At 38.0% G+C, this 17,599-nt stretch overlaps 1 protein-coding gene across 1 annotated transcript; it reads right to left on the reverse strand.

Moving 5' to 3' along the window:
• Nucleotides 1–680: 680 nt before the first annotated feature.
• Nucleotides 681–17,180, reverse strand: LOC105439181 (protein SpAN). Its single transcript, XM_030975881.1, has 10 exons — nt 16,824–17,180; nt 12,653–12,941; nt 12,164–12,287; nt 7,838–7,907; nt 6,953–7,156; nt 6,299–6,581; nt 5,729–5,835; nt 3,340–4,493; nt 2,113–2,508; nt 681–1,392 (listed from the first exon to the last, which is right to left on the reverse strand). The coding sequence occupies exons 1-10, from the start codon at nt 16,986–16,988 to the stop codon at nt 1,260–1,262; spliced, it is 2,925 nt and encodes a 974-aa protein (XP_030831741.1). The 5' UTR covers nt 16,989–17,180; the 3' UTR covers nt 681–1,259.
• Between the last annotated feature and the right edge of the window lie 419 nt (nt 17,181–17,599).

The following is a 17,599-nucleotide window of genomic DNA, read 5'->3' on the forward strand; positions in this document are numbered from 1 at the left end:
GTTGTAGATTTAATGGATGCTAATGACCCATGACCGTCTGGTAGCACTGGCTCGCTTCATGTTACATAGTAAGTTAAGTCGTGTACACTACCTAATCATCACTGATTCCATGAAATACTATTAACATTTAAAATGTCTATCCAACAGTAAATTTCTCTGGTGTGGAAATGGGACCATGTGTGTCCGTATTCAACTAAATTAGTGAAAGCTGATGCAGCTGGGCTAAAAGCTCAATACCAATCGATGAATAAAGCGACAATATAATAATGAGATACTGTTTCTAACATTGTCTAACTTTAAATGGAATTGAATTGAATTCAATTGAAAATGGTATATTAAAAACGATACATAGCAGCCCGAAAACTGAATTGCATATCGATTCACAATAAAAAAGCATTAAAATTGCATTTCATTTACAAAAATAGACATTAACCTTAACAATTTGAAAGCATAACATAGTTCAAGTCAGTACCTTAGAAGATGAATAATCCTAGGGATGATATTATGCAACACTGAAGGAGAGAGAAGAGAAAGATGGATAGCGAGTAATAGAGGTAGAGAGGTAGAGAGAAAGAGAGAGGGAGGGGAAGAGAAGAGAGAGAGAGAGAGAGAGAGAGAGAGAAAGGAGAGAGAGAGAGAGAGAGAGAGAGAGAGAGAAAGAGAAGGAGAGAGCGATGGAAGAGTGAAAGAGAGAGAGATAGTGAGTTGACAAAATGAGGGAGAGAAAGAAACATCAACAAATGATTTCAATAGACTTGATATACTTGAGTAGACTTTTATTTAGACCAAGCTGCAGATAACAAACTCAATATCAATAACGAAATTATAATTCCCATTTGTTATGTATCTTTATTGTAAAACATAGGCTGGTACGTGTCATATAATTATTTTGTTATAATATCATTTTCCACTGCCTAAACAATCTCCATTGTTTATTGTAAATTTGTGATTACTCGCGAAACTATACCACTTTTTCTTATATAATTGTTTTATTTATGTATTGTGAAACAAAATGTTCATGTATAATTATGAATGAAATTTACTAGTAAAATATTTTAACAATTAAAAATTCAAACTTTAGCTTAGATCCTTCGTTGGAAAATGGACTCATCTTTTGTTTATCATTCTTAAATTCGAAGACCCAGTCAACCACAGCCAATGCCTTTCCCTGTAAATCGTCCCTGACCTTGCCCATGTCCTTGTCATTGACCTTGAGTCCGCCCTTGTAATTGACCTTGAGCCTGTCCTTGACCTTGTCCTTAGGCGATGTTCACGGTGTTAAACTTAGCCCTGAATCCTTGTCGCCCTCTGCCCCCACGCGACTTGAATCGTAGCCTCATCTCATTGCCCAGGGATATGTAGGAACCAATCGGCTCCTCATCACCGCAAATCCTGGTTGAATGAAAGGGAAAGAGAGGGAGACAGAGAGAGGGAGAGAGAGAGGGGGGGAGGGGGCAATGTTTTGCTTTAGTAATAGTTCCATTAAAAATATTTGTTAAAAGTATATGTGGCCGAGCACATTTTGAAAATTGATGACAGGGCTATGACCATATTTTTCATAACTGCATGGTCTTCACCCTGTAACTTTTTTTCTTCTTCTTCTTCTTCTTCTTCTTCTTCTTCTTCTTCTTCTTCTTCTTCTTCTTCTTCTTCTTCTTCTTCTTCTTCTTCTTCTTCTTCTTCTTCTTCTTCTTCTTCTTCTTCTTCTTCTTCTTCTTCTTCTTCTTCTTCTTCTTCTTCTTCTTCTTCTTCTTCTTCTTCTTCTTCTTCTTCTTCTTCTTCTTCTTCTTCTTCTTCTTCTTCTTCTTCTTCTTCTTCTTCTTCGTCTCCTACTCCTTTCTTACTTCAGTAATCTTCATACATTATATTATTTTATCTTTATTATCATATTCATTCATTCTTCAACCTCAAATCAACACGGCTATCAGATGCTGATTTACAGGTGTGACACAGTTCATACGTGACATGACGAAATGAGCAAGACAATGATTTATTTTAAGACGGAATAAAAAGATCTTCTAATATTAATTTTGAGTAGGTATACATATAGAAGCACCACGATGAGCGTATAGGCGTGCAGAGGCTTTCACTGTGAGCCCATGCTTGACTTACTTCAGATTTTCAGTGATTCCATTTCCGAGGTCGATCATAAGGAAATCCTTCCTACAATCCGTCTTATATCTGATCTCAAACGCGGGTTCGAAGTCGAGCTGCACGTGAGAGCCTTCTGGCGCAGTGATATCATAGGAGCACGTGGTCCGCTTGGGATAGTTTCCAGGGTAGTTTGGCGATTGGATGAAGCCTTCGTCTTGGTTTGTCGTATCTTCGCACGCGCTTCGTTGCGAGCCTTCGACAACAGCAACGGACTCCAGGTCAGGAACGACGTCGACAGTGCGGTAGCTGGCGACGAACCCGCCTAGGGTGATGGAGTAATCGGACTCGAAGACAATGGTCATAGTGTTGGCCACCGAGACGATTTCTCCTTGTGGGACATCTTGGCCGCAGATTCTGTCATTTGATAGAAAATGCATGTATTATAATAATAATAATAATAATAGATGTACAGTGACTTTAAGATATGCCTTTGTTTCACCTATGAATACCACTGCTCTGTTAAAGAAATATCCAACCTGAATAGACAAATGCTCTAAAAGAAAGCAGAAAGATCAGAGAAGTTCTTGGGGTAAGGTTAACTGTAGAAAGATGATATTTTCCCACAAGAATCAAAGTTAGGGGCACTGTACATTGTGATAAAGAGGGAAAGGCATGGGCACATAAGGCACAAATTAAACCATCAGAATATCGTTTTCCCTTCAAGGATGGGTAACCTTTTGGCACTTCAATTACAAAAATTGCCCTCTTTCATTGCTCGATGGTTAATTAATGATTTGGGGGAAAAGCTGACGGTGTATACCCCTGTTATCCCAGAAATTGGTATTCGCATCTATTTTTGTGTGTAACTGCTTAATTAAAAATACGCATCGTCACGCAATTGAATACTGTCTTGAATAACCATTTATTGATGCTTAAATTTCCCATGTTTGCAAGTGATACTAATGTTTTCACTGTTTTACCGTCAAAATCTGTCACAAACGGATTCTGAAATTTTCAAAACAATACTGCTCGGTGAAGCGTGCATGGATTAATGAAATTATAATTATAGTTTAAAGCGAATAACTAATAAAAGCGATTAAATATTTTCATACAGCTCATAATATCCGCATAATAATCGTTATTTGGGATTTCATTTGTTTTTTCTTCTTCTGGAAATGTATATAGTAGCCTATCATTATAGTGTATCATCTTTGTCTTTCAATGATAAAAAATATCGAAACTTACTCGATAGGCGTGTGACTCTCATCTCCTAGGTTTATTTCTAACCAGTCGAAACAGTAATATTCCAAATCAAATGCTTCCAAAGTTAGCGCCACACGCTGTCCCGCTGCCACGGTTATCTGGTATGTACACAACTGATTATTGGGATAGGCGCTCGGATAGTTTGGTGAAGCAAACCGGCCGGCTGCATTGGCAAAGTCTCCTCCGCAGGTCCCAACGACTTCGGTAGTTGTCGGTTGCGTGGTCGTTGGTGGTTGCGTAGTTGTAGTTGGTTGTGTTGTAGTGGTGGGTCGCGTGGTTGGTTGGGTAGTTGTGGTTGGTTGCGTTGTAGTGGTGGGTGGCATGGTTGTGGTGGGCTGCGCGGTTGTGGTGGGTTGCATAGTTGTAGTTGGCTGTGTTGTAGTGGTGGGTCGCGTGGTTGGTTGGGTAGTTGTGGTTGGTTGTGTTGTAGTGGTGGGTTGCATTGTTGTGGTGGGCTGCGCGGTTGTGGTGGGTTGCCTAGTTGTGGTTGGTTGTGTTGTAGTGGTGGGCTGCATGGTTGTGGTGGGTTGGGTGGTTGTGGTGGGCTGCATAGTTGTAGTTGGTTGTGTTGTAGTGGTGGGCTGCATGGTTGTGGTGGGTTGCATGGTTGTGGTGGGTTGCATGGTTGTGGTGGGTTGCATGGTTGTGGTTGGTTGCATTGTTGTGGTGGGCTGCGCGGTTGTGGTGGGTTGCCTAGTTGTAGTTGGTTGTGTTGTAGTGGTGGGTTGCATGGTTGTGGTGGGTTGGGTGGTTGTGGTGGGTTGCATGGTTGTGGTGGGTTGCATGGTTGTGGTGGGTTGCATGGTTGTGGTTGGTTGCGTTGTTGTAGTTGGTTGTGTCGTAGTGATGGGTTGCGTGGGTGTGGACGGAATGTTAATGATATAATTTGCCGTGAATCCTTTATAATGGTTTAGTCCGGATGATGCAAACAATACTCTCATCTGATTACCAGCAGAATTGAAGCTCAGTGGTAACATGTTATCCGAACCACATATGCTCGTGCCATCATGTGTCAAAGGTGTATCATAAACAACGGTGTAATCCCAGTAACAAATAAAATCACCTGCTGATGTTCTAGCTTTGGCCTGCAGCTCGAATATTGTGAAAGTCAAACTGATTGTCGATCCAACTGGGCCCTGTCACGACAACAACATTAATAACACCATGGTAAGTCAAATGTGACATGATCATATTAAAGCACATTGAAATAAGTATGCGTTTAACTGTAACACATCATTTTATCACATTATTGTCATCAATATCATTGTTACCATTATTATTAGTAGTAGTAGTAGTAGAAGTAGTAGTAGTACATGTACATGTAATAGTATTGTTGTTATTGTTGTTATTATTATTATGTTTGAACTAAATTAAGAATCTAAGGCTTTTCCCCATGTCAGGCTAATTCAATCAAAGCTCCAAAAATATATGAGGCTTATTATAGCAAGTATTGTAAAACTTTCCCATGATTTGTCAATTTCAGAGCGAAATCTCGCCATAGTTCCAGGGCCTCGACCCGCGATACGCCACGGATTTGCGGAATTTGCGGACCGGGGTAAAATACAATAAATTATTGAAAATTTATTGCATTTTCTGTTTTTTTTTTTAAATCTATGGAAACTGCCCCCTACCCTAGTCCCCGCTGCGTACAGTCATGGTTCAGTGACAAAACAATGGCCTCGTAACTGTGAGGCCCCAGGATCAAAACCGTGTCGATGTGCTATATTAGTGCCCTTCTGTGGGGCATTAATCCTCATTACTGTCATTTATGATTTGAGGGCGTAAGTCCCCTAGTTAATAAGCATAGTAGCATACACATGCTTTAGCAGTCCCGCAAAACACACATTAGCAAACTATTATTCAATAAAATCTGAGAATGTAAACTATTATCTAGATCTATTATTTTTAAATAATTTTTAAAATAATTCCATAAATTGGGGTAAAACTAAAATATTCCACCTTTATGAGCGACAGTGTATATTCCGCAAATCCGTGGCGTATCGCGGGTCGAGTCCTTCATGAAACATGCAGTGGACATCTTTTTAAATAAGGGGACCCTCTGAATAAGGGGCTAACTTAAGGGGGCTAAATAATACATGGAGAGGTGTCGCGGTCATTAGTTTATTCCATTTTACTCTCAATCTAAGGGTTGAGGGTTCGAATGCCAGCCTAGCAATAACGTCATTTGGAAAGACATTAATACATCAATCCACATTTGCCACTCTCCACCACGTCTAGTTATGACACTAAATTTGGAGGCACGGTTCTTTTTTTCTTCTCTCTTTCTCTTCCCCCCCCCCCTCTCTCTCTCTCTCTCTCTCTTTCTTTCAGCAAAGGCCTACTATACATGTTGGCGATGAAATAAACGTACCGTGATGAGGTACTGACACAGTTCATTTGGACCATAGTTTGAAGGGTAGTTCGGTGAGGAGATAGTACCCGTCTCTCCGTCGTCTGCGGTTCTTTCGATAATGCAACCTGGGGGGGGGGGTGGGGAATAGACATAAAAACGATCTTTGATTGCACTTCGCTTCAGTTCCGCCGATATAATTCTTCATATTTTTAAATTGAGCTCCCTTTCAGTCTCCCTATCTTTCTCTTTCTCTCTTTCTCTCTCTCTGTCTCTCTGTCTCTCTCTCATCCCTCTAACAATAATTCTCTCATGTCTCGATCGTACATTATTCTTTCTTTCCTTTGTTATCTCGATTTGTTCTGTCCCCTCTCTCTTTTCTCATTTAATAAAAAAGATTTCAACACATAAAATATCAAAAGTGTTCCCCCCTTCCCACCCCCACCCCTTCTCTCCCCCCCCCCCCCGGCTCCCCTGCTCCCCCCCCCCCCCTCTCTCTCTCTCTCTCTCTCTCTCTTTAGGCGTTTTGCCGTCCCCCATTCCACAACAACATACTGCACAAATCCGCCCCTTCTAGCAGGATCGACTTACGTGGAACAAATTCGGGATTGTTCAATTCGCATCGATTTCCCGTATATTGAGGTGGACATACACATGTGCAGTTGTACAAAAGGTAGCCGTCGTTCATACACAACGAGGAGTCGTCAATACCACAAGAAGCTTGAGCCGCCGCTGGGCAACCGTAGACAAGATTGTGTAGTTTGAGATCCCCGAACGATGGGGCGACACGATTTCCCAAGTATGGCATTTCCAGTGGGTCTATGGTAATGATAGTTGGTGCTCGATTAACTGAAGCACTATCTGTAGAAAAAGCCTGAGGGCGAAATGAGAATAATATCAATATCTATACTCTTTAGATCAACCAATAAAGATATAAATTTCATCTATCAAGAATAAATCATATTCATTCTCACAATCACTTCATGAAAAACGGTAAAGACAATTTATTTCAAATGTATGGGCATAATATCGGGTATAAATGATGTTGCTTTAATTTGCCGCCGTGCCCCTACATTGCTCAGAGGATAAATATAATCAACCAATTCAGTACAGATAATGATCGCAAGAAAAACATAAAAATCATTGAAAATTGGATTATATACATGAATAAGGAGAAGGCGTTGTGGGAAAGGAATAATTAGAAACGGAAAAAGGGAAAGGACCAAAAAGAAACAGAATGCTTACTGTACTGCTGTAATGCATGACAGACGTTGTATCGTAGGGTATTCCATAGGTATTAATCACACTCTCAGCATACTTATTAAAGTTGCGTTGATATTCAACTATGATATTGTCCCAAAGAATAGTCACGTAATCATCTCGATCCGGGCGGGACTGCTCATGGAAGAAGGAGAGGGCGTGGCTTATCTCGTGGAAGATTACGCCAAACTGTCAAGTTAGATGAGAAAAGAAAAAGACTGATTGCATTGCTAGTTGGGTGTTATTATAATGGGTGTATGCTTTGAACGTTGTCTTTAGCATGTCACATCACTCCCGAAATATCATGAGAACCAGGAGGTGTCTAGCTATCGGAGTGTAACTCATCGCATTCAACCTTTCCGTCAGCAAACCTGTAAATTTGCGAACCCTTTCTCTCTTGAACCTGTTGTGAGTTTGGTTTTCTTTTTTGTATGTTTGATATTTTTTTTCTTTTTCTTCTTCTTCTTTTTCTTCTTCTTCATCATCAACCTCCTCTTCCTCCTCTTCTTCTTCGTCATCTTTTTCTTCTTCTTCTCATTCTTATAATTCAACTTCTTCGTCTTCCTCCTCCTCTTCTTGTTCGTCCTCTTCTTTTTTCCTTCTTCTTCTTCTTCTTCTTCTTCTTCTTCTTCTTCTTCTTCTTCTTCTTCCTCTTCTTCTTCTTAGTCTTCTTTCATGTTGGAAATGGTTCTTAACAATATTAAACACCATTTTATGTGTTTTATCATAAATCATGTCATTCAACATTAAATAAAATCTCACATTTTCTCGCGGTGAGAGCTAACACTTTTAATTCCCACCTTTGGGGCGTTAGGGTTTAATCTGGGTTTCAATTGTTTGTGGCGGACACTGCCATGACTGCATACTTACAGAAGCACAGCCTTGTCCAATGGAAATTTCATTGACCCCACCCGGATGTCGCCCAATGTAGGACCAACACCTAATAACGAATATAAGAAATAGAAGAAGGGGGAAAAAAGAAGAAGAAGAAAAAAAAGAAGATGGAAAAGGCAAGATGGGAATGGAAAACAGAGAATGGAAGAAACAAAAATGTAAGATATCTTTTACTGATCATGTCGTAGATCATAATAAAAATCATAATAAATATATATATATATATATATATATATATATCCTTTCTATAAATATTCATGAGTATTCTAAATACATGATTGGTCAATTAGTGCTCATTTGATAACATACATGTATGATTTCACTAGGAACAGGCAGCTGTTAAAACAAATCTCTGCCCGGAGCTCCGAATAGCTCTCATTAGTTTGCCCTGGGCAGAACTGCGCATGCTCTATTTAATATTTGCTTCCAAGGGACTACTGCGCATGCTCACTGTTCATTGACAAAATTGTGTCAAATTCGAACGCGCAGACGACCCAGTGAGCGAGTCCTTATATTGGTTCACCAGACCTATTCAAGTGTCAATGGAGGTTTTTTTAATTGTAGTGTTTTGAGTCTATTTCGTTATATATATATTTTAGACAATTTTATTTTCATTGAGCAAATTACCTGCAAGGGATCTTATTACATTTAGTAACACCACGTCTGCTACTTAGTAAAGTTAACATAGCTAAAAAAAGTTCAACATGTTTGAAGGATTACATGACAAGAAAGGTAAAATTTTCAATCAAACTATATTGTGCGCTCATAATACTGTAAGCCCTTAGGGTACAAGGCGCCTTTTTGATTGCGTTAGATATAAATTATGGTCAGACAACATTTGTCATGATTTCCTATTTTTGTTATTAGATAGATTTAAGTTCAAAGAAACGTTTACACATTGGGTCAAAACACTCTACAGTAATGCAATATGCAGAGTTATTAACAACGGCTGGGTCTCTAAGGATTTCAGAATAGATCAAGGTGTAAGACAAGGTTGTCCCCTATCGGCTCTTCTCTTTATACTGGTTGCCGAAGTTATGGCTGTGAGAATAAAGCAAAATACCAACATAAAAGTTATTAGTATTTCTTTGAAAAATCCACCTGTCGTTGAATAGAATATCAAAATATCTCAATTAGCAGATGACGCGGTAATTTTTGTTAACGCTATAGAAGATGGAAACACTGCCATAAAAGAGGTGAAAACATTTGGGGTCTTAGCAGGGCCAAAACTGAATTTAATGAAAACCAATGTCATGTCAACTTCTTTTCGAGAAGAATGCTTAAATAATTTAGAATGGAATAATGAGCCCATTTAATACTTAGGTGTGTACATAACTCAAGGAAAAAAAGAATCGGAAAGTTTAAATTGGAACTTGAAACTGGAGAAAGTAAATTCGTTGCTGAGAGTTTGGAAAATGAGAAACCTGACATACTATGGGAAAATAACAATTATAAAAACGCTTATTGCTTCCCAATTTGTATATATTGCGACATGTTTACCAATTCCACAAAAGTTTGTTGTCAACCTAAACAAATTAATTTATAGCTTTCTTTGGGGATCAAAAAGGGAAAAAGTAAAAAGAGCGGTTGTTACTCGTGCTGCAGAGGGGTGGGGTTTAAACATGGTAGATATCCAAACCAAATTCCAATCATTGCAATTATCTTGGTTTTCAAAATATATGAAAGGAGGTAAGTCGCAATGGAGAATACTTTTCGGATATTGGATCAGTTTTATTGAAGACATACCATTAATTTTGAAAGTAAACTGCTCAAGCAAAGACATGTTCTCGCTATGTACGATGTATAAGTTACCAATATTCTATGCTAACTTACTGACATACTGGTGCGAATTAAGATATGTTCATTTCCTGAATGTAAGAGACATATGTAATGAAATTCTGTGGTATAACAGTAACATCAAACATGAACGAAATGTTTTATTTTTAAAAAAATGGAATGTAAACGGAATCTGTAAAGTTAGTGATGTATTTGTAAACGGTCAATGGGTGTCAAGCAACACTCTCTTCGAACATTTGGGTACAAGTTCTTTATTAGATAGCTTCAAACTTTCGAAACTAAAAAGAACTTCTCCAAAAGTATGGTTAGAACAAATAAGAAATACCAAATTTAATCCAATTGCAACAGAAGTTTCTGAAGGAATGTTTGAGATCTCGAACTGCGACTTGATCAAATTAAGTCTCATGAAAGCAAAACACTTTTATATTCTTTTGAATGAGTTCAAAAAAGAAAATCCTCCGGTGTCATTGTTTTGGCAGGAAATACTGCAACTACCAATCAATTTTGAGTGGAGGCATGTTTTAGATTTTAAATTTAAAAAGATCAAAGACAACAGAGTAAGACAATTTAATTTCAAACTGCTTCATAAAGTTTTACCCTTCAAAGATAATCTTTACAAGTGGAAAATTACATCCGATATGCTTTGTACATAATTGCAATGAATCATAATCGTTTATACACATTTTGCTAAGATGTCGCCAAGTCGCAGTCTTTTGGCAAAAAAATCATCATCTGGTAACGAACTTGTTCCAAAAAGATATTGAGTTAGGAGAAAAAAATCATATTAATTGTTTTCAACATTGAAGACCCGGAGTTTCTGCTCATGAACGTACTAATTGTTTACGCACAATATGCAATTTATAAGGTGTATATACTTAATCATCTTAGAAGTAAATCCTTCAATAGTCATTCAATTTAGATGACTTTCAAAAGCGATTTTATGTTTTATGTCAGTTGGCAATACAGAAACCAAGAACAATTAATAAGTAATATCAAGGTGAATCTTTCTTAGTTGAACCTTTAACGTATTTATATTCATGCCTTGATCTTTCCCTTCCACTTTCCTTATGTTTCCCCTATTTTATTATATCAGTTTCTTGATTGCGAATATATATATAAATTGTTATTAAACTCTATATGCAATGTTGTTAAAATGATATAAAGTAATAAAGTGCCTCGTATGAGGAAAAGAGGAAAAAAAAATATTGTGCGCTCATAATACTGTAAGCCTTTATGGTACGAGGCGCCTTTTTGATTGCGTTAGATATAAATTATGGTCAGGCCGACGTAAATAAGTCTATGCCGAGAAATGCGGTGCATGCGCTAGTAATATGGCATATGCCATCGCTCTCTCAACCAGGGAGGTGAAAGAAAAGGAGGCGAAACTCTTGTAATTTATTCAAACGCATTCTTGAGTTCTAAAGCGTAACAATGGGATGTGTAACATTCCACTTGGCTTTGAAGTTCCATGCTCTGAACCGCGCTTCCACTGCGGGGAATTTCGGAAGCCAGGCACCAGTTTTACATTTATTACAAAATATTAAATTACCGGCAAAATTACAGTGTAAATTAAAAACTTTATATGGGAATTTTATTGGGAATAGTGCATCAAACAAATTTTCAAATTAAGAACTCCGTCCTGCCTTTAAATTGTGTGCCAGAGTTGATAAAAGAAAAAATACATCCTGTCAAAAACTCAATATTTTAGGATGATGCGCTAATTTGTGCATGCTTTAATGTCCCGTTATTTGATCCATGATTTACAATCTTCAATAACATTAAGTTTGCTAATGCGTGTTTTCGCGTGTTTTTTTGTATTTTTCAAGTTTAAAAAAGAATGAAATTACACAAGTTTGTGTTCGCTTGTTCTACTCTTTACACATTCAACAATGGATGATAAATCATTGGAAGGGACAGCGAACAGTTGCTGTGATACCATTTTCTGATGTAGGAATTCTAAATCCTAAAATTCCATGCGCTCTTTTATCTCACCACCTGGTCAACAGTTGCAGATTAGCGCATAACATTCCGGCGGCTTGGAGCATGGGGTCAAAGGAGAACGGCTTGATTCAAGTCCTTCTCTATCACGTCCCTGTCTCAACCGAAGTACCACAGGGCATCGCCAGGCGCGTACACAGGGGGGGGGGGGGGTTAGGGGTTGAAACCCCCCCCCCCCTTTGGTATTTTTATGTGTGTAAACCCCCTAAAACTCCCCTAAACCCCCCCCCCCCCTCTTTGTTTTTTTTTGTGTTTTTTTTAATTATTAAAAAAAAAAAAAAAAAACATTATGCTCATGGCCGACCTAAAAAAGGTGACCTTACCCCCCCCCCCCCCCCCCCAACGAAGAAAAATGTCGAATTTTCAAATTTCGAGACCAAAAAAAAATAAAATAAAAAACAATAAACACATATTGCCTGTAATGGGTTTGATTAGTGACTTTGTGAAGTAAAGTAGCGCGATAGATTTAAAGCCTCGTGCGCATCTGGTATTGGAGACAAGACTTACCCTGAACCCTTCATGAAAGAGAGCCGACTTTCACCATGAACTTCGGAGTTCCATGGAACAAACTGGATGCATGATCTCTCACTCAAATAGTCCATTACCTCTTCGATCAGGGCACTATCAGGTTCTAGCAGAATCCATGCAAACCAAGAAATTGAACAAGCAATCAGCATTAACGTTAACAAAAGGCGGAATGCACATTGATACCATTATAAAAGACGTTGGCCGATATAATTAACCATTGTAACCAGCAGGATGATTTGAATTCATGAATGACAAGCTGTTTCCCAAACTGAAAACGAGTTTGGAGTATCTCTTAAAAAAAGGAAAGTATTTGTACCGTATTCTCTGACACACAAAAGTACGATCAAGAAACTATAAAGGGTGACATTCTTAACCCTTTGTCAAGTAAGGACAAATTCATTCAAAACCAGCGTTCTTCAAAACTTGAAAAAGGGATTCAATGTTCAGAAAAACAAGGAGGAAAAGTACCTGAGGAGGAAGTAATAACATATGGGACTATAGCATCAGTCCATGCACTGAACGCGGATCGATCAGCTTTCCGTTTGCTCCTGTCCCTGTGTTCCCCGCTCCCATCAATGTGGGCCTCTCGTAACAAGCGACTTTGCTCTTCAGTGAGTCTCATGTCCCCTTCGAAGAGATCCATGTCAATGGTGTTGCGTTCGTCCATGGGATCTCCGCGATGTAGCGGGTCCCTCTCACGGACGGGGGGATGCACCACCACACTTCCGTTTTCCATCTCCTTGTACGGAGGCAGGTCCTGGAATAATGATGATGAGAAAATGATAACAACAACAACAACAACATTGACGACAGTACTTCTACTGCTACTTCAATTACTGTCTATGCTACTGCTACTACTAACGCTACTTCTCCCACATAAACTACTATTACTATACTTAATGTATAACTATATGTCGACTACTACTACTACATGTACCACTATACTGCTACTACTACCACTATTACTACTTTCACTTCTACTACTACTATTACTACTACTACTACTACTACTACTACTACTACTTCTACTACTACTACTACTACTACTACTACTACTACTACTACTACTACTTCTACTAGTACCACTACTACTACTACTATATACTACTACTAATACTACTTCTACTACTACTACTACTACTACTACTACTACTACTACTACCACTACTACTACTAATACAGAACACTACTAACTACGTATATTACTACCGACCGCTCACAATCCACTAATACTACTTTTACTACTACTACTATTATTACTATTACTACTACTTGTACCACTATACTACTTCTACCACTATTACTACTTCCACTTCTACTACTACTACTATTACTACTACTACTACTACTACTACTACTACTACTACTACTACTACTACTACTACTCTACTACTACTATTACTACTACTACTACTACTACTACTACTACTACTACTTCTACTACTACTACTACTACTACTACTACTACTACTACTACTACTACTTCTACTAGTACCACTACTACTACTACTATATACTACTACTAATACTACTTCTACTACTACTACTACTACTACTACTACTACTACTACCACTACTACTACTAATACAGAACACTACTAACTACGTATATTACTACCGACCGCTCACAATCCACTAATACTACTTTTACTACTACTACTATTATTACTATTACTACTACTTGTACCACTATACTACTTCTACCACTATTACTACTTCCACTTCTACTACTACTACTATTACTACTACTACTACTACTACTACTACTGCTACTACTACTACTACTACTACTTCTACTACTACTACTACTACTACTACTACCACTACTACTACTACGAATACTATATACTACTACGAATACTATATACTACTACGAATACTACTTCTACTACTACTACTACTACTACTACTACTACTACTACTATTACCACCACTACTACTACTAATACAGACTACTACTAACTACGTATATTACTACCGACCGCTCACAATCCACCACGCGAGGTCCGTGGCGCCTCAGTTTTTTCTGCCCTCCCCCCCCCCCCCACACACACTTTGCCTCCTTTTTTTGGATATATTTATAAAATAATCATAACAAAACGGAGTACTAAATATCAAATAACTATAGAGTAATTCTTTTACCAAGCGAGTGATAAAATCGCCCCCCCCCCCCCCCTTGAAATTGAAAAATCATGGTAATAAAGAGTACTTTTAAACACTAGGCAAATCACCATGATCATAGCCTACTTCAAATTTACAGATAAACAATCAACAGAGGTTCTAGCTTTAATAGATGAAGCTATTGTCTTGTATAAGAAGGCGGTGAAATGGATTTTGTCCCATCCCATTCATTCGAGGGAAGCGTCTTCCCGCCCTAATCCACTTCGCGCGAGTTTGGACGATGGCAAGATACATTTTCCTATTAAAATGCGAGGGAGCGTTGCGATCGAATGAGAACATTTAGATTTTAGATTTTTTTTCAACCTCTGTCCAGAAACTCTATACAGTATTCTCGTGCACTAGAGATCTTTGTCCATAGTTGTACTGCAGAAACAGTATGATTTCTTACTATTGTTTTGTTTTGCTAGGGAGACGGGAAAAATAATTGTCTCTTGATTTGTAAAGAGAATCACGTGCCCTAACTTCCCCGATTCGAGAGCCTTGTGATAGAGGTATTTTAAAGTACAGAAAACACCATTCTTTATTTTGTGAGGGGGCATAGCCACCGAGCGAGAAAATTTGAGTTTGAAAAGTTGAAACTATGCAAGAGAAAGCATAGCAGACATGAAAAGCATTTCATGTCATTTTATTTTATTTTTCTTTTGTCTTGCGAGGGGGTCCCTAGAGAAAAATAAAATACTGCAAACAAGAAATTAGAGAATATTGCAATTTGAAAATTTGCATTTTCACAGCCATTTGTATAAATAATCCTTATACTGAAAACATGTGGGCTTGTGAAGGGGCAAAAATGATTTAGCCACCCACCTTATAGAGGGAAACATTTGCTCCTCGCTTTTGGCACCTCAGGGGAACAGGGTTTGAAAGCAGGGATGTGTCAGTTAAACTGACACCTCCCTGTTTGAACGGTCTTAATAAAACTGCATGCCTCTACCAGGGAGGTGTCACCTCCCTGCCTCTACTATAGTAATAAGCGAGAGAGTGTAGCAAGACCGAGTGAGCAAATTTTGATTTTCAAATGTTAAAACCCTGTATTTTAAAGCACAATAAATATTATCCATGGTAATATAGCAAACTGATGGCTGTCATGACTTCTTGTATTGCGAAGGGGATAGGAAAACCGAATTTATACCTATTTTTGTAGAGAGATATGGTATTGTGAGGGGGGGGGGCGGGCAGAAATGATTTTCCGCTGAAGTCTATACTATGGGAGACAGGGTTTCTAGAACACTAACATTCTCTGCTTTTATGTTCAAGTACGTCTTTGTGTAAGGGAACGTAGCGACAAAATGAGACAAATTAGATACATATATAGCACTGTTGAATCTTTGCATTTTAAGCTCTTACAAGCTGATCGCTTCACTGTATTGGGACAAAAACTATATATCCCTTTGATAGATGGAATCATTTGCCTCCTTGCTTACAATAAAGTGTATAGAAATACAGGTTCTATTGAATTCCAATGGAGAGTGGTGACCTAGCGAAGTGCAGAAAGTTTGCATATGATAGCACTGTAAACTTTATTATACATTGTCGTAATACAAAGTAATAACATGTACATTTTTTTTCTTCTTGCGAGGGGTCCTTTGGGGATAAAATTGATTTTGCCCAGCCTCAAGCGGAAAAATAATAATTGTTGGGTGCATCTACCCCTTTGCCTGCTTCCGGCGCCTCTTCTCAATGGTTTTGATCAACATTTAGAGGGTTGAAGTAAGTTCTTAAAACAAGCGTATAAGTATATTAATATTAAAAATAAGAGTACTATCAATCCTAAAATAGTGCTATTACTAGCGCGAATAGTATAACAAATATAATTATGTTTATGTGTACAAAGCCCTGCCAATAAGCCCTGTTGTCTTTTACTTACCATGAACAAAACCAAAAGAGACTAAATCAACAAGAGTATCCAATTTCTATTTTCTTGTGAGGTTTGCTATTGGAAAAAATTCTCTAAAAAGATGAAAGTGTTATAAGGATGAACAGGGGGCGCAACGGTTCCCTTATTGATTTTGGTTGATAATCCAAACGAAGAACAATCAATTTGGACCTCATTTTTGTCAGCAATACCTAATAAGTTTGAAGTCGAAATCGACCTTGATTAATGATAATATTTAGTTGTCTTATTAAAACTTGGTTTATACCTGGTGAAAATATATCTTTGGAATATTTAATTGCAAAGCTGTGTCAAACTCACAAATAAACAATGACTTGTTGTTTTTTATGCATTTGGTAACACTTTGATAAATGAATACAGATTGTCTTTCGCAGTGAAGTAGTGACACAAAAAATTCCAATACAAAATCTTTGAAATTCATTTTTATTATACAAACAATGATTAATAATGATGGATGAAACGTATAATGATATATGCGAAATATTCGGAAAGCGCTTTTGTTGCTAAATCAAAAAAACATAAAATAAAACAAAACAAGACAAAAAGTGCAAATGAGGGTTTACTTACTATATCTACAAATGGTCTGCCATCTGGTGCAAGGTCCTCTTCACTGTCCTCTGCATCGAGGAAATCATCATCGAGATTATCATGGGCATCAAAGCGATCGACCGGATTGCAAGATGCAGTGACAAGAAAGAAGAGGAGAATACTAATGGAGTAAACGCCTTTCATTTTCAGTCCAGATTTTTATTGACCACTCTTTTCCCCCAAAATTTCTAAAACTGCTTGACTGCAAAGTTCAGATGGCGACTACTTTTGCAAAAACTTTTTGTAAGTATCAAAACGTGGTTGCTGACAAGTTTAACAACTGACAATGAACTTCGTGTGCTTAATTGTGGAAACTTTCCAGAGCATCTTTGATGGCTAGTTCACGAGATAACTGAACTTCGTCGGAACCATCGTATTTATGCATTTATCGCAAGGTGGGGATATGCTCCAATGCAGAATGGTATAATCATAATCATTTTTGTTTTGTTTTTGCCGATGTCTAAAACCAGGGGTTACGAAATCAAGGTTGTGGTGTACGATGCCGTGCCGTCATGCCGTGAATTCTGACAATAGACAACGTTCATAAAGGCAAACAGAATTCGGATTTAGGCGGAAATACTTGGCACTTCTCTATACACAGATATCTAATCAAATCTTTTGTGTTTTTTTCTTCCATATCTGTAAAAGCTTTTCACGTACATGTATGATAAAAGTTGAGGTAGTGTAATAAACAATTCGCTTTTTACAATAGATAGTTCAATTATATTTATGATGCACACGGCCCAAATGAATTA

The sequence above is a fragment of the Strongylocentrotus purpuratus genome, unplaced genomic scaffold, assembly GCF_000002235.5.
Source record: "Strongylocentrotus purpuratus isolate Spur 01 unplaced genomic scaffold, Spur_5.0 spur5_scaffold_8, whole genome shotgun sequence".
In the NCBI taxonomy this organism is placed as follows: domain Eukaryota; kingdom Metazoa; phylum Echinodermata; class Echinoidea; order Camarodonta; family Strongylocentrotidae; genus Strongylocentrotus; species Strongylocentrotus purpuratus.